This window comes from Nomia melanderi, chromosome 2 (genome assembly GCF_051020985.1).
Source record: "Nomia melanderi isolate GNS246 chromosome 2, iyNomMela1, whole genome shotgun sequence".
Lineage (NCBI taxonomy): Eukaryota > Metazoa > Arthropoda > Insecta > Hymenoptera > Halictidae > Nomia > Nomia melanderi.
In genome coordinates this window covers 10,131,217-10,153,194 of record NC_135000.1, presented here as the reverse complement: position 1 = coordinate 10,153,194, position 21,978 = coordinate 10,131,217, and the positions used below count along the sequence as shown (strand labels likewise).

Below are 21,978 nucleotides of genomic sequence, written 5' to 3'. Positions count from 1 at the left end.
TTACTAACGCGAAAGATAATAATTTCATTTATTTAGATTGAACTGGATCAAAGAATAATAATTATTTTGAAGTATCGCTTATCTGATCAGAAGATAATTGAAATTACGTCAAGTAGTCAATCTGTGCGGTCATTAATATTTAAAATAATTATTTTCAATCAAAAGACTGTAACAATTAATATAAAAATGAAGTTTTATTTTGTTGTATAACGTTTCAATCCATATAGTACATCAAAGAGACTGTGTATATAACATTATAATAAAAAAATACCTGAAAAATGTATGAACACAATATTGTTATAATAAAGACATCAAGCTTTTCCATGAAAAGTCGTTTTGCCCATCGCACAAATTTATTATATTTTTTTCTTCGACCAAGTTAAATAATTTTTTGAACGCTGTGTACTTCGATAGAGTATATTTATCCACGACGACAATTAATTTATGCTTCGCCCTCGTTATGGCTACGGTTAATCTTCTATGATCCCCCAATATTTCAAGGTCCTAAACGTAAAAGATTTTAACTTAAATTTGGTTATGTAAATACATATAAATGGGTGAATTTTCAGTTGACATACCTCTTTTATGTCACTGTTATCGGATAAACTTCGCGCACAAGAGTATATTATAATATCCTTGTCACGTCCTTGGTATTGATCAACCGTATTCACTTCGACATCTTTATTAACAATTTCTTTCAATAAACTAACATGCGCTCTGTACGGTGCAATTACTCCTACATTCTGGAGTTTCACACCTACCTAAAAATACAAACATCCAAGATGAAAGTCATTACCTACCCGCTGCCTGTTAATGATATATTAAATTGGATTAAATTTCACCTCTAACATAGTCTTTAATAGTTTGGAGATTATGGCAGCTTCCCATATATTAGAACATTTCTGATTTATTTTCGAATATTTATCGTTACTTTCAAAAGGTGTTTTCAAGTCGTTAATACACCCTGTATTCAAAATAATTACAGAATCATTTATATCTTGCGATAGCACCTTTTGTATCCACCTCTCTTGTTTTAGTAGATTCTAAAATACATAATATGCTCGTATATGTGCACTAAATACAACCATAAAAAGTAAAATTTTATGTATATAATGAAATTTACGTTGATATGTGTGGCGTTCAATGTAGCATTTTCAATTAACGTATTTCCTGCTTCTAACATGTCATTGTACGTTAATTTGTTCGCTAAACGCATAATATCTTTATTCATTCTATACTGTTTTGTTAACTTTACAGTATTATTGTCACTGTCTAATCGAGCGAACAGAGATTCGTCTGCACCCAATTTCCTGTGAAAGCGATACAAAAACTATTTCATGCGAACACGTTTCTACAAAATTCATTCTACATTGTACAAAGAAATCAAGTATACCGTAACAATGTACCTGGCCACTTTACTTTTAATGATAGGTGGAAGTTGATCAGGATCTCCCACGAGAACAAATTTACGTGCACTGTACAAAGGTCTTAATACTGCTGGCTGCAACGCTTGAGCACTTTCATCCACAACGCATACGTCGAACGTTCGTTTACCCAGAAGTGCATGATGGGCACCGTAACAAGTAACACCTACAACATTCTAAAATAATTAAAATTAAGATGCTTTTACGGCGATACCAAGAAAAGAATATCGTATCTTAAAACAATCTCGTACTTTAGAGGAATACACTTTTTCTAAACTTTCAGGTGAATCGCAGTTGGCAGTTGCATACGTTTCGCTCGCGTGCTTCAACGATGAATAAATAGATGAACCCAATCGTAGGAAGTCAATACCTTTGTTCAGAAGTCTTAATAAGATATTATCCACGGCGCTATTCGTGTGAGCTGTAATTAAAACAGAATGTCCTGTTGCGTGTAACAGCTGTATCAATGCTACTAGAGTTTGCGTTTTGCCTGTACCAGGCATTCCCTTAATTAAAATATAGTCATTGGCGGTCATTGCCTTCAAAACTGCTCTTTGTTGATTCTCGTTTAATCCTTTCAGTAAAGGCGCGGATTTGACTGTGATAGAATGCGGCAATTCTTTCACGAACGTCGCTGGTTTCCTGGTAAAAGTATAAAATTGATGATAAAAGTGAAAATATTTCTGTTATGAAACGAAAAAATTACTGTACCTACTTATCTATCACAATGTTTCGTAATTTTTCACATACTTCATTGTCACTCATCAACCCACCCACATTGGCAAGATTAAAAGAGAATAAGCCGGACGATGAATATTTATCTATATGAAAGAATTCGTCGATGTTGTACTTAGTGATGTCCCTAAAATTATATCGACGATTTTAGTATATTTCAGATACAATTCATGATCATATTTCTGCGTACCTATCTAATAAAACAGTCACAGAGTCTTCTTTTATGTTCACTATGAATCCTGCTGATATGTTTATTCTTTTGTTTGTGCTCACTAAAATGTACTCGTTTTCGGTGAACTCCATGGACAGGACAGCGATGTTAGAGTGATTTTTACTCGAATTTGCACGAACTAATGTATGTTGATACTTGGAATCGTATTCAACGACTTTTCCTATTACTTTCAAGTTGGAAATGCAAGTTTTCTTCGCCTCCCTAAAAATAAGGATTCATGTAATATGTTTAGACAAATTCTACGTTTAATTGTTACCTTTTTTCTGGACTTATCATCCACATATGTTTTATTATAACACCAGAGGATTGAGCTGTCTCCTCTATTTGTAACAACGAGACCCATTTCATGAGATAGTCGATATGAGCACTGCTGATTTTGTTTAAAATTTCTCTGCCAAGTTTCGTTAACGGATGCGATTCAGATAATTGCAGTCCCGTATCTCTGTTTAAATATGCGCAGCACAATGCATTGTAAGAGCATTTCGAACAAGCACTGTGATGATTGATTGGTTCTGGTAATTCTAATGTTTGCCCGTTTGATTCGGAAGCAAAATTTGACAACTTTTCTACTGATTTGGGAGCAAAGTAATTAGCTAAAGTATTTCTTAATAATACCAAGTCTCTTTTTTCAGGATGTACACCCTTGATTTCTTGCATATTGTTTTCCCTGTAACAAATTCATATTTTTTTTTTATATATATTGTATGTCCTGTGCAGATGTATTTACATAAATAATCGTATTACCTGAGATACAACAGCAGGCCTGTATCTGTATCTTGACCCGTAAGAGCCATCATCATAATATACAAAATAATTTGACCCCTATGTTCTAATGAAAATGAAGGTTTACCAGTCTTTATTTCAAGAGGCATGATTCTTCTATTTGAATTTAAACTAACTTCTACCGTGGCATCCACTTTACCTTTCATACCTAACTTAGGAAGCCAAATATTTTCCTCTATATCATATATATGAGTGATCTTTCCTTTGAAATTATCTTTTCTACTACTTATTTCTTGTTGTTTTTTATCTGAAAATGTTACTAGTGTTTAATAAGAAAGAAACATATTAAATAGATTGACTTACCTTTTAGATAGTGTTGAATAAATTCAGATATACGTGGTACAAGTGTTAACATTTGTTCCTTACATCTATTGAATTCAATTTCTGATGCATAAAGCGTATCAGTTGTTTCTTTGGATTGTAATATACTATCCATTAACTTTCTAATATCCGATATCTGACAAATATTTCTACTCATCGCCTATAAAATAACAATGTGTTGAACTACTGCAAATGTTATTTAAAATGTGATGCAAATAGCTACATGATACCTTTTGCAATAACTGATGGGCTAAGCTTCCTACAACTAAAGCTGTTTGATCACCTTTAAAAAATGGCAGTGTTTCTAGCTTCCTAAATTTCTCTGCTAATACTGCTTTTCTACTGCAAAATAAGGCTCCAACTATTGTTGTTCCAGATATCAATACATCTGGATGGACAACAAGAAAGCCACTATTATTATCCACAACCCAATGTGAGTTTTCTTTCCTTGCTTGTATAGCAACAATATCATTTTCTTCTAGCTTTGCGTCCTTCCTAAATTTAAATTTATAATATATGAAATATTTTATATAAATTGTCAACATATAATAATGATTAAACTTTGACTCTTGATTTTAACTCTTACCAAAAACCTGAACACAAAACAGTATCACTAAGTGCAGAATCTTCTTCATCTTCCACAGTTAACGATAGATCATTACATCTTCTTTCTATATGAGTGACTTTACATCTCTGCAAAGAATTAAAATTTAGTTGACTAACTGGAGACCATTCTTCCTCAAAGCAATCATTAAAATCATCTATAATACATGTTTCTAACACAGAATCAGACTTATCATAACATTTTTCTAATTCATCTAACTGTTTATCATCACTGTATGCATCAGCATTTTTTATGGCATCTTTATTATTATCTCTTATATAAGTATTGATAAAATTATTGTCATCAATGATTAATAATGCATTATCATGCCTTTGTGATTGTATAATCTCTCCGTTTGTTTTACATGATGCAGTTTCACAGCCACCTGAGCATAAATTTTCCTTATATTCCGCATTGATTATATTTTCCTTAGGAGATGCATCTTCAATGCCTTCTACTTTATCACAGAACATATTATCATAAATTATGTCAGACTCATCAATTGGTTCTTGCACTTTCCTTGATTTCTGCACATCAATTACACTGTCATACTTAACAATCTTTGGCTGATTTTCTTCCAATTTTGAGTCTTCTGTTACCTTTCTTTTTGTAGATGATGCTCCTGTGGATAAATTGTTTTTTTGTTTATAATTATCAATTGTCAGAGTACCATTCTTTTTTGATGCATCATCTTTAGAAGCCTTTGCAAAATATAATGATATTTTCTTTTGAGATTGCTTTGTGCTGTGAACTGAGTCATTCTGTAACAACCAAACTTCATTTATGTCAATAAAGAGAAAATTAATAAGTGTTGAATGAAAATGTTATTAATATCCTCTCCTAAAATTGTACACATATTTACAGGCTTTACCTTTTTCGACGTCGGATCAATTTTCTTCATTCTCAGTTGGAACATTTTAAATATTACACATCTTCTACAATAGTTACTTCGCGCGAAAATTCCACCTGAAATTAGATATTACACTGAGATGGGAAAGTCAGAATAATGCAAATAAGACCCTAGGGCAAGGATGCCACTCTCACATCGGTAACATTTGTCTACCAGTTTGAGCGTTTCGCCACGAATAGCGCTACCAGTCAAAAGCGCAGATTTCGAAAGCAGATAATTCTGTCCTACGAAACTTTTATAAGAACTTTTTTTGCCAATTAATGACTACCATATTTAAGCTTATAAAGATAGGAATTTTTGTTCCTACGTCTGTGGTAAAATTATATAAATATCCCGAGTGAATAATTAGACTCTTCTTATAATTATTATGTACAAAGCATTTACAAAGCAATCTACTATATTAAATAAATTAATTATCACTGTTTGGTTGACATCTGCATATTATAGAAATCCGCCTATTTTTTTGAATACGTTGACCTTTAAAATAAGATTCTTCATTCTTCAAAATTTCATGATTGTAATTGTACCTGGCTGTGCCACTGTAAAATAATAATATATAATAAAAAGATTTATAATAAAAATCAAATTGTTATACCTCATTATATATAGGGATCTCTGTGGGAGTAGAAAATCATCTTTGTGTGTTTTTTCATACCCAACCATTGTTAATCGCATTACACTATCGCTCAGTAAACTCAAGCCAGCAATAATTTCTCCACAAAACTAGAAAATAAGCAAAATGTTAGGCTTTCCTTATGCATAACACTAAGGCACATAAATTATGTACCCTAATACTGTCAACATGTGGTTTAATCCATCCTTCAGCTGCTAAATCCAAAATATGTATGAGTGGCAGTTGAAGCATATCCTTATGGAAAGCTTTTTCACGGATTCTGTTTATTATTTTTGAATTATTTTCATTCCACTGCTTTCTTTCTGTTTCTCTATAAGCATGTATTGCCTACAATCAATTAAAAAATGGATGAAATATTATAGGAGCTTAATAAGGTAGTAACATACTAACATCATCCCAGTGTGCCTCTTCGTATCGAAGTCTTTTCATATAAGGCTCAATCTCTTCCATTAAAGACTGCTCCTCATTGATGGAAATAAAATTTGGTATAATTTGCATTGTATTATGCAGCTGTTCTCTCCAATTTTCTAAATTTTGATCATGTTCGTTACTTAAGTTAGTTGTTCGTGAATAATACCTAAAATTATATGAGCTTGGAGCTTTAATGAAAAGGCTGGTCAACACGTGAATCCGGAGTTTCATGTTGGTTCCACTATCTTTTGTCCAGGAGAGGTTATGTACACTGCAAGTAAGATAAATCTAAAATTGATGCTAACGTAATATGTAATTATATTTATTTTGTTATCCGTATATTCATAATAAATGTATGATTTATTTGAAGGAAGTACCAACCAAAGATAAATAAGTACTATAAATACTTATAAGGAACTAAGATGAATGGATACGGTCCTAACGTGGTGATTACTTTTAGGTCTTAAGAACAAAATTGTAAAAATCATGTCTTTTATTAACAAAATCCGGTATACGTATCGTTATAAAGAATATGTTTGGAAACTGGGTCAATATCGGTGAAGGATTTAATGTCGATCGAATTGTGCGCGTCACATGCATTATTGCATTTACTTTCAGTTGGCGTAAGGCTTTATCGTCCAGAGACATTCTTTCATTAGAAAACTTGATTACTCGAACGTGTAAATTGCACATTAAACCTATGAATTCGAATTACGAATGGTAATCTATGGAACTGCTATGTACAATTTGAACCATGATTTCGACAGCGGTTAAAGATGCATTAGCTACAACAGCCTCAATTTGCACGGCTTTACAATTTTTAGCCGGCGTGTAAGTAAGAAGATGCATCTGCATATTTGATTCGTTTTAAATAAATTTCCAAAGTTCAGAACAAATATATCTGTATCCGCTTAATACAATTATTTATTTACTTATTTATTATATACAGACAAGCTGTACTTTTTAACTATGGCTAGAAAATGTTAGGTATATTTTTTAGGCTGGTGTGTAAAAAGATCATGAAAAATGGGTCAACAGGAAATAGCTCAGCCTTGGCATTTATAACATGTTACACATCGTAAGTATCAATCTAATAATATATTTATTCACTCTAGATGTATATGTTAGAAAAATCAAAGAAATTCTAAGCTGATTTACTCACACATAATATTTCAGATGTGTCTTATGGATGAGATACGGTATGCTTATCGAAGATCAATTTATATTGTTAGTAAATATTTTTGGAGCGGTACTTCAAGCATCATACGTTTATGTGTACATTTTATACAGTGTAAAAAGATTTAAAATTATAAAAGAGATGATAATAGCAACTTGTTTTCTCGCGGCTGTATACTTTTATAGCTTTTACGAAGAAGACAAGTTACTGGCTGCGAAATATGTTGGTTTTCTGAGTTGTACGGTAACAGTGTTATTTTTTGCATCACCTTTAATGATGATGGTAAGTTTTTGCTTTAAATTATTATTTAAGTGAAAGTTAATGATCTGAGACAAGTAATCGAATACACATAATATTTTCCAGGCACATGTAATAAAGGTAAAAAGTACAGAAAGTTTACCCTTTCCCATTATAATGGCTTCATTAGTAGTTTCCTCTCAGTGGTTCACGTATGGTTGCCTTCTTAATGATCGTTTTATTCAAATACCAAACTTTCTAGGCTGCGTGTTATCTGCATTTCAACTTTGTTTCTTTGTAATCTACAAGAATAATCAAATCACAGAAGCACACTTAATATAATATATTCTCTGTAACATCTTCGACGATATATCCAACACGAATGTAATATGATTTGTACTCTAATAGAAAAATATATTTTTGACATTAATGTTAATACTTTTGAGATGGATTTCTTTTCGCGCCAAAACTAGTTTCAAGTTTTACCACGAAGTGGCGCTGAGTCGTACTAGGGACTTTTATATAAGCCATAAAATTCCCTAGTATTAAATGAAAATATTGATTTACAATTTGAAATAGATTAACATTAAGCAACATGTTATTTTCACCAATATAATAACAATTACCATGTAAAAATGATTTTATTCATAAAAGACATGCTGTTTCATTGATTTCTGTATTTCCACGATAATTTCTATACACATTAATTAATTCGAATACAATATCGCTCTGTAATTTTATACCTTCGCGGTCTCCTTAACGTCTCATTTCTATTTCTACCGTCTCATCGTTCGATCCAACAAGTTTTTTTTAAAAGAAAGAGTAACAGACGCGTGCTAACCAATAAAGACAAAGATAAAATCACCCCGTTTTTCCCAAGCCGAACCCCTTGACTTTCACGAACATTAGCCTACAAACAGATCAATGATTTCTCAACAAAATACCATTTAATTTTTCCAACATGCTTGAGTACGTTTCCTTATAAACAAACATTACAAAACACACGTTAATTCGAAGAACCAGTAATACATTTGACCAGCGTATTACCTCCTCGTTTCTCTCCGATAACGATCAAAGAAGGCGGCGAAATTTCGTTAACGTGTACCGTGTGCTTAAAGAAAAATATTCCATTCAATTCGTACACCGTCGAAGCGAATATCTATTCGATCTTTTTAATTATCAACGAAATAATTCTCTCGGCGGAAGTCAAGCGAGCGTCTTTCAGGGACAAAAGGCATACCGGAAACGCCTGAAAAGCGCTGGGAACGGGCGTGATTGGTAGCACTGTTGGCTGCCCGAGGAGAAAGAGGTGCGGTGTTGCGTGACTGGCTGCGAGACGACCGAGAGAGCGTGTGTGTTTGTTGTGTTGTACAGATTTTTAATTCTTCTTTCTTCGGGAAAGAATCAGACCGTACGCTTGGAAGAGAAAATGTCGTCATATATCCAGGTTGCCGAGGACGAGGGCGACGAGCCGATAGAACTGCCGACGGAAGATGATACCACACTCTTATTGACCACCGTGACCGCCCAGTTTCCCGGAACGTGCGGCCTGAAATACCGCAATCCGGAATCACGGACGATGCGCGGTATCCGTCTCGTTGACGGACGTCTTCATCCGCCTGAAAATGGATGGGGCAAAGCAGTTTACTTTTGTGTCTTTCCGAAAGGTGCTTATTTTACTATAAATCCATACTACTTTCATGCCCCCCTCCCTAAGGTCTCTCTCTCTCTCTCTCTCTCTCACAGTTTTTCCCTGTCCCCTCTCTCTATCTTTTTCTGTCTCTCTCTTTCCCTGTCCCCTCTCTCTCCACCTCTTTCTGTCTCTCTCTTTCCCTGTCCCCTCTCTCTTTCTTTCCCTGCTGCATGCATCCATACGTCTGCATATATGTCATGTGTGTCTGTCTCTTTCTAGCCCTCTAGCCCTTACTCTTACTCTTTACCCTGATATACTGGTACTAATACTACTGTAAGACCAACTGCCGTACTTATTTCTTTTATTATAATACCACCCGCGGCAAATGTTTAAATAAAATTTGTACTTATGGCCACAGAAGGAGTTATTTGGTATACGTATTGAGAACAGTAACGTAGAATATTAAATGATGGTCTGCGAGAGGACAGATTTAAATTCACTTTTCATTTATACAGAATCTGTTGCGACAGATAAGTTATTGCTAGGATTAATATACAGATTTCAGATTTTATGCGTTCGTAAGGTAGGTGTTTTTTAATTTATATGGAAACAAGAGTTTCAGTTTCTGTAGAATCTATGTTGAAATTTATACGAACAACTTTAAGCGAAGATATTTCCTTTCTTTTTGCCTTTTCTTTTCTTTTCTTTTCTTTTCTTTTCTTTTTGTTTTATTTCTACTGTCTCTACTTCTCTGTTCACGGAGATTTTATTTTATTTATATCGGTAATTGGTCTTGATTGGTTCATTAATTATGTTTTAGAAGTCCAGTACATGTGTTTGTGTTTATAACAATGTGATCCTCGTGTGTATTGTTTGTTAAATAATTTTTTTTTCATTTATTTCATTCAAATTCGTTCACATGGAAAATGCAGAGTCCTGCTTCCAAAATTGGCTGTTTTCTACCGTGGGATCTCAAATGATGATACTTCAAGATCCACGTGTAATCAAATTATTTTTTATTAAACGAGATTAACATAAGCACATGTTAATGTTACATGAAATTTTCTAATACCAATAATCAGTAGACACAGATTAAGATGAAATTTATCTAATGACGCTTTAAGTGTATAATTATAATAGTATCTTTATGTACATATTTATACAAATGTCTATTAATAATGAATGAAGCTTATTTGCATCTCAGCAAATTTAAACATACATATAAATAGCTTTGATCTTGAGTGTTTAATACGACTAAACTGATATATATATATATATATATGTATGTATGTATATATGTATATATATATATGTTAATATATATTTATAGAACACATACATACATGTACACTTATACACTGATACACAAGTTTTTTTTATTATTATACTTTTTGAGTAATAATTATTTGTACTGGATTTCCATATTCCTCTTTTTTTTTTAATTACTATTATTTTTATAGCAGTTACATTTCTTTTCTATATACTAAATATACATATAGAATTTTGTGTAAGATTCAAATTTTGGAAGAGGTTCTAGTAAATGAAAAAAAAATTAGTAGACATGAACACTTATATCTTTTCAGAGAACAAACGTAAATCTGATGACAATTTGGAAAATTCCACAGCTAAGACTAAAAGAATGGAAACAAAGTTGCGTTGCACAGACTTGATCGTACTTGGTTTACCATGGAAAACTACCGAGCAGAATTTACGAGAGTATTTTGAAACATTTGGAGAAGTACTCATGGCTCAGGTGAGTCTACTGTTTTCAATTATAAAGAAATCGTTTTTTTTTGTTTTCTGTTTTATCAAATGTATTATTAACTACCCATAAATGTTGGTGTAGGTAAAGAAAGATGCGAAATCTGGACAGAGCAAGGGATTTGGATTTATTAGATTTGGAAGTTATGAGTCCCAATTGAGATGTCTCGCTCAGCGACATATGATAGACGGTAGATGGTGCGACGTCAAGGTTCCCAACAGTAAGGTAAGAGCATCAATATGTTCAATATCAAAAATTCATTGTTTCCTCAGAAATGTACAAGTAGTTCAAAAGTGTTTAAGTAATTAATTAATTATTTAATATCGAGATACATATATATATGTCTATATATATATATATATATATATATATATATATATATATATATATATATTCTCAACATTTATATGCAAGTTATAGACCTGTACATAACTTCTCATGCATCGTTAAAATGCATTGTCCAAGCAATTTTGACTATTTATATATTTTTAGCAAACCATTGCATACTTTTATACATTACTTTTAAGAAACTATTATGAATTTCCTATTATCTTGGGTAAATTAAATGAGTATAATCAAATTATCGATAATATATAATATGTAAAAAGGTGTTCTACATATTTGAAAGACTGTGAACAATTAGTTTACTCAATTTAATGCTGCCGGTAGAGTAAAGAAGAAATTGTTTTTACCGAATAATTGAATTTTCTATTTAAGGAATGTTACTTCCATAAATGATACATAGTTATATACAGGTTTAAGATGCATGCAATAGGAGACTAGTTGAACTATAAAACGATAGTGCGAATTATAAGGAAGAAAAGAACAATTGAGAAGTGTGACTATGGCACAAACGTGAATAATACTTTGCTTTAGAAATTCTTTTTCTATTTTGAATCATTGCACAAGACGAGACGACAATTAATTTCCGCTTATAATCTCTAAACATCATTAAATATTTCTTGAGAACGTACATTGTGGTATAAATAGATGAATGTGTAGTCGCTTTAAGTGGTAAATTTATAAAGGACGAGTGATAAATGTGCGTGAATGTTTTATATGAGTGTTGTATGATGAAAAGGAAGGTATCTCAAAGAAAGTGTGTCTGCGTGATCTTGTAAATAACATGGTATGTTTGGTGTCATTAAATTGTGTGGAATTTTTCAAAGTATGCTACGAGAGTTACCACTGTCAGAACCTTAAAATAGATACGAATGGACTTTACGAATACATACCCAGTTTCACGTGGAGGCTTAAACGACAACTCTGACCAAATAGAGAAAGGTGTTCGATAGGATTTTCGGGTCTCGGTCGCATGCGAGTTTTCATAGAAAATTTAATGTAATACAAATCCAACTGTTAGCTTGCTAGAGATGCCCAGCCGTGTGGTGGTCGCGCTATTAACTCTGAAATAATTAGGCAAATATCTCAATTTTTTCCATTATCAAAACAGAAAAGAAAAAGAAAAAAAAATAGAAAAAAAAGAGAAGTATGTAACTGAACTAATGGGAGTGAGTTTCGAGCCCGGCAAGTATTCGAAATATGTATATTTCTAATCCCGAGGCGACGAGCATTGTAATGGGTATGGTTTGCGTGACGGTGTGTGCAATTTGAAGGAAGGAAGTAAGGAAGAAAGAAACATTTCATTCAATTGCGGTGTGCAAAACAGTTACGTATATTGTCACAGTTGAAGCGTTTGAAGTTCTGAATTTTGCGAACGGAACGGGTATACATATATATACATATATATATATATATATATATATATATATATATATATATACATACATATATATACATATATATATATATATATACATACATATACATATACATATACATATATATATATATATATACACACACAATTCGCGGTTGGAGTTTCGCACAGTAATTAGACCCGCCCGACCGGTTAGAGGAGACACGAGAGTAAGACGAGAGTAGAATCATTCGCTAGCAGTGAGAGTCGGTTCCACAAACGTTTGTCACGTATTGTCAAGTATGAGACGAGATATATAGTGCACGGGTCCGTGGATGAATAAAGATGCATCGTGTTTCGGTCAGATAATCGGTGCAGATTAGAATATATACGTTCACTTCAGGAAGGGAGGAAGGATATGATACTGAGATACACTTGGTATAATAACATTGATCGCCTTGCTGGTCCCTGTTATTCACCGAGATTCGAAACGATTGTAAAAGCCTGTGTGTGACACGTCAAGGGTTCTATACTGTAAAGGTAATCATTTGATCATGCACCGAAGGTTTTCACAGATCCAAGAGTCAGTTCCCCTTGCCTTTCCATGTTACTCTATATATACATGTATACATATATATCATCGAATATAGAATAGTATCAAAGAAACAGGAACAACCTCAGCGACACCTCTGAAAACCTCCCATGCACAACAAATTCTCACCGTTGCATTATAAACCCTTCTGCGCCACATGACTTTTACAGTGGAACCCCCCTCCTCCGTTCGCATCTCCAAGAATACCAATGACAACGAAGAAGGCTATCAATGCTATTATCCCATTTTGCAATACGTTACACGTGTCTGGTATGTGAAATGATATGGCACAAGCAGAAAGTCTCAACTGAAAGGAGAAGTGTCCTGAGGAGAGAAGAGAAAACGTATGTCTACGGGTGTGCGAGAGTGGCGTATATGTGTGTATATCAAAACAATCAACTGATTATAGATAAAAATTGTATGTGATTGTCGAGGGCTGGTGTATCTGGTTGCAGAATATTGATGGCTTAATGATGGCTCGTCAGTATGATACGAGCAAGCACAATGAATGCTACCGGCCTATACCGGTTCATACGCCGAATAGTCGACGGGTACCAGTGGCGAAACCGTATATCAACTTAAATGCATCCGAGCCGGCTAACCCGCCTAGGTATGATTCGGAGTACGATTATAAAACGACCCATTACCCGTCGTACCCGGCCAACTATCCGTACGACGATAACAATAAGTACAAGTACGAGGGGCAGAATTACAACGCGTACGAGAAACCAAGTTACCCGTCGTACGAGGACCCCGGGTACGACACACGGAATTACATGGTGCAGCAGCAGCAGCAGCAGCAGCAGCAGCAGCAGCAGCAACAACAACAGCAGCAGCAGCAGCAGCAGCAGCAACAACAGCTGCAGCAACAACAGCAGCAGCAGCAGCAACAGCAGCAGCCGCAACAACAGCAGCCGCAGCACGCTGCAGCTGGCGCGCCTGCGAATCCGCCCCCTAGTTACCCCACCGACGCTGAATACCCAAGATACCCGAATTACGAGGGACGCGCCGCCGTCTATCCAGTCATGGAGAACCCAGACTACACGGAGAAGACTAGGTACAATTACGGTTACGACCGTAACTATTACGAAGGGGATGGCCGGTACGCGTCCGCAGACTGCCGGTACCCGTTGGACCTCCGGTACGCAGACACAAGGCACGGGGATAATCGAATACCGAATGACGGTAGAGAGGCTGATTGTAGATACCCTGTGGACAACCGCGAAGCGGAGAGAAGATACGCGGTCGTCGATGGTAGAGAACCGGACGGTAGATACGCGGTTGATAATAGAGAAGTGGAAGCCAGGTACCCACCGGACGGCAAGGAAGTGGAGGCCAGGTTCGTGGACACAGCAAGATACCCAGCTAAGGAGAACTACTACGATCGTTATTACAAGCACCGTCCGTCGAGGGATCATCACGTCTCGGACACGTCAAGATACTGATGAGTCTTGTTACTATCCGTAAATAAACGAGTCACGACGCGATGGGAATAGACGTCGGCTATTATCGCGCGCCGGTGATTCGGGGATCAGACTTTGGTCGAACCGGTCTCGGGAGCGTGCGGCAATTCTCTATGTACCGGCGTGTCGAGCGGAGGTAGATTTTACCGAGGACGCTTCGGTGGCGCGTGTCGAGGCACCGATGACGATTATTTCCAAGTTGACACGTTAAGCGCCGTTGTCTGTCAACGATGACCGACGACTCTGAATGACTTGAAAGCAACGCTAACACGCTAGATAATTTATGCAAGACGAATATTGTCCGATATAGGTGTAACTTGATAAATATTGTAACGCGAGGAGATTGTAACTCGTGGGAAACGATGAATAACTGTTTCTGCTTCTTCTTCTTCTTCTTCTCTCTGGTACCGTGTGAAATTGCTCGTGATTCAACTCGTGGTTTATTTAGGAAAGGAATGCGGAGATTTGGAGCATAGTCGAGCGTTGGCTCGTCGCGGGTGTCTTGTTTGCACGCTGGTTCGTAGAAATTGTATCGCGCTCTCTTGGACCGAGAACGGGATAGCCCTTGACAATTGACATTGATGGAATCGTGTTTGTCTCTTCTCGAGATCGTTTCCTCTTTTTTTTCGTCGGATCGAGACGGGGTAGAAAGTGTATTCCCATTGACTCGTGATTTCTGTTAATAAAAATCATAGCATACATATATGCCAATATAAAAAGAGAAAAAAAAAGAAAGCAAGTAACGTAATGTCTGATATTAGAAATAGCCTCGAATAACTGTCTACATCTTTCATCAATTACATGTGCTTATATCCAATACTAAGATAATGTAATATAATATATAGCATGAGATTTTACATCGAATATAAAAAGAGAACACGGACACTGTATAGACTTTTGTGCATGGATTTCAAGAGGCCATAGTGCTTAAGTGTTGTTTTATATATATGTATGTATGTATATACATATGTATATGTATACACGCATGTACATATACGGGGTCGCAGATTCTCGCATATATACCTGCGTGTGTTGGTGTGTGTGTGTGTGTACATATATACAATGTGTATATTCCACTGGAATCAACTTGTAAATTTGACCAGCCGAGAAACCATTATTTTTCCGAGATCGAATAACTTAGACCATTTGCGTATCCAAGAATTTTCTATAAAACTTGACATTAGTGCAGCTTACAGTTTCACAAATATTCCCTCGTTGAAAGAAACCTAAAACAAAAACAAAAAGAACAGAAAGAAAACAATAGAATTTTCTCGAGCCATCGACTGAACGATGATGAGTCGCGTTAACGATGTACCCGTTGACCAGGGGATTTTTCAACTGCAGACATGTACCGGGTGACGAGTAGAAAATTGTTCGAACCGACTCGTTTCGTAACACAGACAGACAGACCAATATAATTTCCACCGCGGATCATTACGACACTTCTCATTGAACGATACGTCTCGCGCGGGAGACGAGGAAGAACTAAAAATAAATAAAATACACGCAGTTGAAAGTCCCGATCGGGGTTCCCCTGGTCAACCGGTCGACCGAAAAGACCGGCATCCTTTTTCCTAACGAATCGGACCGGTGGCAAGCCGCGACGCGTACACACCTCATGCAGTACAGAGAAAGCATGCACTATACGCAAGTTTTACCAGACGAAAAGCCAACAGAGAAAAGAAACCGAGTTTTAACCGAAAGAAATTGAAAAAGCTAAAAAAAAATACAAAAAAGTACAAACAAACATACATACAGAAAAAAAACCAAAAAAAAAATAAAACAAAACAAACTAAAAAAAACAAAACAAAAAACAACTCAATGTGAAAATCTGTTGTACATGATTGATTGATTGTGCGTTTGTGCGTAGGAGGGAATGATTCAGCAAGTACCCTGCAAGGTATTCGTGGGACGCTGTACAGAAGACCTAACCGCTGACGATCTGCGCGACTATTTCTCCAAATACGGCGAAGTGACGGACGTGTTCATCCCGAAACCATTCCGTGCATTTTCGTTTGTTACTTTCTTAGATCCGGAGGTAGCGCAGTCCCTGTGCGGCGAGGATCACATAATAAAGGGGGTGTCGGTACACGTGTCGAACGCCGCGCCCAAGTCCGAGGGGAACAATAAGAATTTCAATAACCAAGTGAACTCGAACATGCGCCGCGGCGCACCGGGGCCCGCCGAGAATAACGTGCAGGGGAACTATCAGGTCGCCAGATACGTCGGTCACTCAGGTAACAATATGGGCCCGAACGGATGGAACAATCCAGGGAACCGCGGCAACCTGGACATGCCGAACCTCCAGGCGTTGGGCATTACCGGGCAGAATAACGGAGGCGGGGGCGGCGGCAGTATGTCGAATTCGCTGGCGATGGCCGGGCTGAATCTGTCCGCGTTGCCGGTGAACCCAGCGCTGGTCGCCGCGCTGAACCAAGCATCTTGGGGCCTGATCGGTAACCTCCAGACGCCCGGGAACGATCAGGGATATTCGAACCAGCCTGGCCCACCTGGTCAACAGCCGTCCGGCAACAACAGCATTGGTAACAGTGGCAACTCTGGCTTTCTCAGTTGGATGAATCAGGGTGGCGGTGATGGTAATACAGGCAATCCCGGAACAGGTGGACCAGGCCCGAATAACCCGAACGCGTCCCAAGGTGCTTGGCAGAACCATCCCGGGCAGCGCGAGCAGAAGTCGAATAACTTTCTCAAGTACGAGTAAGCTGCGCGATGATCACGGTGTGTCTGTCGATGGCCATGGGCAGGAGGAAGAGAACCGTTCCGGCGAATCCGTTCCTTTCATCCTGACGCGTTTACCGCCTGCCGAGTAAAGGATCTATGCCGTCTCTTTTTTTGTAGTAGGTACGAATTCCATGATTTCCGAAATGACCACGGTGACGGTGACTGACGGTGACTGACGGTGACTGACGACGACGGCGACGAAGACGGGTGACGACTGTGACGATTATATGAACGGAAACCTCTGTTAATGGAGGCTCAGGCTGGACTATATATATATATGTATGTATATAGCCTGGCGAAGCTACACCTGCGGAAAAGATTATGTCAATCAGTAAACCATTCTTTTTTTGCCCCTTTAGTTGATTTGAATAATTAACAGTTTGCATTACCGCGTTCATGACTAATTACCAGGACGGACGGCGCATAGGTTTTATCTTTTGCACGTCGCACTGTATGTATATTTCTGATATCCGTTTTCCACCCGTCTATCTCAGAAAAAGAACAAAGTCCACCTGCGCGAAGACAGTAATAGTAGCCCGGAAATGTTGACCCTGTTCGATTATCTTATTATCGTGATGATAACGTGTAGTATATATTGCGGATATTCACGTGTTTAGGGAACGGATAGCTTCGATCATCTGACCTCTGTGCACACTAGAATTGTATGATCTCATTTTTCAAGCGTGCGGTCTAAATCAACTCAAGAGATAATAATTACTATACTGAGATGTTTATGGTGATGAGGATGATGAGGATGGTGGGGATGATGATGAGGATGATGATGGTGATATGAATATGATGATGATGATGATGATAATGTTTGATGATTATATGATTATATAATTTATATATTATATATATTTATATACATATGTGCATATATAAATATATACATATATAAATAGATAGATAGACTATGATTATGATGAGGATGAGGATGATAATGATGATGATGAGGATGATGATGATGATGATGATGATGTTGATAATGATAATGAATGTGTATGTGTCAATGGAGAATAAGAACGAGATTTGTGTAGTACGAAGTACATGCGTGTGCTTATGTTTTATTTAAAGTTTCGTGACGTGTGTTCAATGTATAATTGAGGATAATTACCGATCCGATTTGGGCGTGAATTTCGTCGAATCCCGGCGGATCACACGGGAAAGTTTTCTCGACTCCCTCAAGTCATCGTGCATGAAATCAACGGATTTAATTTTCAACGTTCCGTCTTCTTCTCTTCTTACATTTCTTTTCTCTATTTCCTTTTTTTTCTCACTTTCTCTCTCTCTCTCTCTCTCTCTCTTTTTTTTTTAAAGAAAGTCGTTTCATACTCGTTTTAAATGAATCGTCATCGACGGTCTGGAGATTTCCAAACCGTGAGAGTGAGAGTCAGGGTAAAAGTGACCGAGCAATAAAAATAAATCCATGCATAATAGGATTTCTTTTTTACCAAGACTAGTCTGTGCTGGTATGCATTTCTTTGTATTTGTCCTCCTTAAAATTTACAGTGGTTTGTAATCGTTATTACAAACGTGTCAAATCTCTCTCTCTCTCCCTCTCTCTCTCTCTCTCTCTCTCTCTCTCTCTCTCTCTCTCTCTCTCTCTCTCTCTCTCCCTCTCTCTCTATCTATCTATCTATCTATCTATCTATCTATCTATCTATCTATCTATCTATCTATCTCTATCTCTATCTCTATCTCTCACTCACTCATACACACTCATTTTCTCATTTTCTCATTTTCTCGCTCGTTTCTTTTCCTGAGATAATGGGAAACGCGGGAGAATTACGTGGAGAGGATCATTCAGGGAATGCATGGAAGAGAGCACAGGAGTGTATGGACGCAGTTGCATACAGATTGATCGCAGCTACCCGAGATTTAAAATGCCATTAACGCTAAAGGAATCTCGCCTTAACTTAGAAAACGAGAAGAACGTAAATCCTTTTCCTTCGACGTGTGCACATGGAACAGTTTCACGTGGATAAAAGAAATACATACATACATACATGCATATGTATATATCCATATATATATATAACGCATACATACATATATGTATATATACATATAATTATATGTAGATGTGATTTGCAATCGAGTACGATGATACAGATGATGCGTCTGGTGATCTTCTGTTAATTGAGTGTGAATCGTGGCATATTGGATGAACATTCTTAATTATTTTTCCATTATCTCTGGTGTAACTGTTAACGATAAGTTCCCTTCACCCTGAAGGGTGCCAGTATTCATTCTCCAAAGATCCAAACAGAGTCATGGTTGTTTTTCTATATCATTGACGTGTTGCACAACGGTGTCCGATAACCTTTTACATAACTGCAGCTGAAAAAAGAAAAAATTATGAATATGCATGAAAATCATACATCACTTCTAGGAGATGAAGTGTTGTTTCAAACCAACTGTTAACGTGTTATGTAAAAAAAAAAAATGGAAACCCCCGGGGGAAAGAGACAAGTATTCTTAGGAGAGACAGGATCATTAATACGTCCTGTTGTATGTTCTACACATTTTTGCATTGATTGTAAAAGTTCTATTGACGATTCCTGTTCGAATGAGTAGAAAAACTGTGCACGCTGGGTTGATTATTGACCATTCAACGGAAGTGTGTGAGTCTTTATACGTGAATGCTGATGAAGTGATTCTTACTGGAATGAAAGGAGACGAGGGGCTGTTGCGTTTCAAGAAAACTCTCTAAACCTCTGTTCATCCATCCACATTGCGAATGTATAGGGAACCACTTGCTTTCGTGTAACGTGTAAGGACACCTATTATAATGTCTGTAAATTGGATTGTTTTTAGTTCACCGGTCCCACTCTACTCTCCCCCCACCTTCCCCCACATCCCTTCCACTCTGTTTTTTTTCTCACTCACTCTCTTCACTCTCTTTCGCTCATGCTTTCTCTCTCTCTCTCTCTCTCTCTCTCTCTCTCTCTCTCTCTCTCTCTCTCTCTCTCTCTGTGTACATGTATGACGGTTGAATGTATTTGTTAACGGTCGTCTCAGAACTACAGGCATGAAAGTTGTAATCGAGAAGTGATTTTACTGTTTAAATGATTGAAGAAACAAGAAAAAAGCTTATATATATATATATATATATATATATATATATATATATATGTGTGCGTGCGTGTATGTATCTGATTGCAAAAAAGAAGTATTAAGAAACCTATATGTTGATAATATAAAATATATATACATACATATATATATATATATATATATATATATATGTATATATATATATATATATATATTAAAAAAAAACAGAAAAAAAGTATATGATGAACGAGTAAAATAATAGTGAGGTGTGCGATATTTCAATGTGAAACAAAAAAACAAGTAATATTTTATGGATGGGACAGTCGCGTTTAGTGGAATGCCTGATTATATACTATGTATGTATATATTTATATAAATATACGTATGTACATGGATAAGCGAGAACTCTGTACATGCATGCGTTTATATACATATATAAATATATATGTCTTTATTGATCCAAGAATGTTTATACATAACTGTAAAGAGAACACTGATGGGAAAGTGCGTCGAGTTTATTTATTGACGTCCTGCTGTAAATGATAACCGATATACAAAGACTGTAGTTTAAGACAACTTTTAACAGACATTAGAACCGTTTCTAGCTCATTATTATAGCTATACGATCTATTTCAAATCGTTCGCTGATGTTGAATAACAATCTATAATCAATTCATCCGAGATTTAAACAACCGGTATACATATATGTATATGTGCATATGTGTATATATATGTATATGTATATATATATATGTATATATATGTATATCCATTCAGTGCAATTGCATTTTCTGTCGAATGTGAAGAGCAAAACTTCTATATGTATATGTATGTATAATTTTAATGAAATGAAATTCTTATACGTGAGACGATTGATTCAGCGTGTGCGTTTCGAAGATGATGACTGTTGCTCAAAAAATGCCTTGCGAAACGATTTGAAAATGATCTATGAAGTGTGTAAATATATGTAAGGTGCATCAATGTCGTTCGTGAACGTTAAGGGAAAAAGAAACAAAAAACGAGTCTCTGTTGTGTAGACAGATCGTATTGTGTGAATTAAAATTGAGATTGCGTTTTAAATGAGATATACCGAGTGATCACGACTGATAACAGCAAGTTTTGTCATTGTGAGAATGTTAATTTTGATAAGTGGCAGAGATTGATTCTTATTACATATAAGTTCATTACAAGAATGATTAAAAACTGATACACTGGAAATTAGTTTATTTTACACTTTCTAAACTCCTTCATTGGGTCACTCTTCGTTGGCTGCCCAGCTTCTAGGCTCGACCAATATCAAACGACCTCGAGAATAAAGAAGTCTCTCTCTCTCTCTCTCTCTCTCTCTCTCTCTCTCTCTCTCTCTCTCTCTCTCTCTCTCTCTCTCTCTCTCTCTCTCTCTCTCTCTCTCTCTCTCTCTGTCTCTCTCTCTGTCGGTGATTACACGCGATTAACACTTTTTCGATGTTGCCGGCGTGCGACGCGACGTAACGCATGGTATATTGATCGAGTCACGAAATAACAGTCTATTTACTCTTATTTTCTTCTAGCTAGTTTCA

General features: G+C 36.4%; 5 protein-coding genes across 11 annotated transcripts; 3 read left to right on the top strand and 2 right to left on the bottom strand.

Moving 5' to 3' along the window:
* Positions 1-163: 163 nt before the first annotated feature.
* Positions 164-5,207, bottom strand: Dna2 (DNA replication helicase/nuclease 2). 4 transcript variants are annotated; one of them, XM_031990684.2, is made up of 15 exons: positions 4,971-5,207; positions 4,699-4,860; positions 4,082-4,626; positions 3,726-3,990; positions 3,478-3,655; positions 3,136-3,421; positions 2,648-3,058; positions 2,350-2,592; positions 2,140-2,286; positions 1,676-2,066; positions 1,407-1,600; positions 1,124-1,310; positions 843-1,043; positions 579-761; positions 164-504 (listed from the first exon to the last, which is right to left on the bottom strand). In XM_031990684.2, exons 1-15 carry the CDS (start codon positions 5,013-5,015, stop codon positions 298-300), a joined length of 3,645 nt encoding a protein of 1,214 aa, XP_031846544.2. In that variant the 5' UTR covers positions 5,016-5,207; the 3' UTR covers positions 164-297. The 4 variants fall into 4 exon arrangements, with proteins under 4 accessions (XP_031846544.2, XP_031846545.2, XP_031846543.2 ...); XM_031990685.2 differs by having other exon boundaries at positions 4,699-4,874; positions 4,971-5,197; XM_031990683.2 differs by having other exon boundaries at positions 4,082-4,860; positions 4,971-5,200.
* A 140-nt stretch (positions 5,208-5,347) lies between these two features.
* LOC116433041 (alpha-ketoglutarate-dependent dioxygenase alkB homolog 7, mitochondrial) lies at positions 5,348-6,285 on the bottom strand. The gene is made up of 4 exons (XM_076374397.1): positions 6,034-6,285; positions 5,797-5,970; positions 5,605-5,732; positions 5,348-5,548 (listed from the first exon to the last, which is right to left on the bottom strand). The coding sequence occupies exons 1-4, from the start codon at positions 6,283-6,285 to the stop codon at positions 5,419-5,421; spliced, it is 684 nt and encodes a 227-aa protein (XP_076230512.1). The 3' UTR covers positions 5,348-5,418.
* Positions 6,286-6,734: 449 nt separating this feature from the next.
* slv (sugar transporter SWEET1) lies at positions 6,735-7,898 on the top strand. 2 transcript variants are annotated; one of them, XM_031990689.2, is made up of 4 exons: positions 6,735-6,885; positions 7,055-7,132; positions 7,231-7,513; positions 7,595-7,898. In XM_031990689.2, the coding sequence occupies exons 1-4, from the start codon at positions 6,809-6,811 to the stop codon at positions 7,808-7,810; spliced, it is 654 nt and encodes a 217-aa protein (XP_031846549.1). In that variant the 5' UTR covers positions 6,735-6,808; the 3' UTR covers positions 7,811-7,898. The 2 variants fall into 2 exon arrangements, with proteins under 2 accessions (XP_031846549.1, XP_076230513.1); XM_076374398.1 differs by having other exon boundaries at positions 7,004-7,132.
* Positions 7,899-8,730: 832 nt separating this feature from the next.
* LOC116432976 (uncharacterized) lies at positions 8,731-16,405 on the top strand. Of its 3 annotated transcripts, XM_031990523.2 has the most exons (5): positions 8,732-9,135; positions 10,685-10,854; positions 10,948-11,088; positions 13,610-14,295; positions 14,359-16,405. In XM_031990523.2, the coding sequence occupies exons 1-5, from the start codon at positions 8,898-8,900 to the stop codon at positions 14,597-14,599; spliced, it is 1,476 nt and encodes a 491-aa protein (XP_031846383.2). In that variant the 5' UTR covers positions 8,732-8,897; the 3' UTR covers positions 14,600-16,405. The 3 variants fall into 3 exon arrangements, with proteins under 3 accessions (XP_031846382.2, XP_031846383.2, XP_031846380.2); XM_031990522.2 differs by having other exon boundaries at positions 8,731-9,135; positions 10,727-10,854; positions 13,610-16,405; XM_031990520.2 differs by having other exon boundaries at positions 13,610-16,405.
* Positions 16,406-16,493: 88 nt separating this feature from the next.
* LOC143176906 (TAR DNA-binding protein 43-like) lies at positions 16,494-21,626 on the top strand. Its single transcript, XM_076374393.1, has one exon. It carries the CDS (start codon positions 16,494-16,496, stop codon positions 17,337-17,339), a length of 846 nt encoding a protein of 281 aa, XP_076230508.1. The 3' UTR covers positions 17,340-21,626.
* The last annotated feature ends 352 nt before the right edge of the window (positions 21,627-21,978 follow it).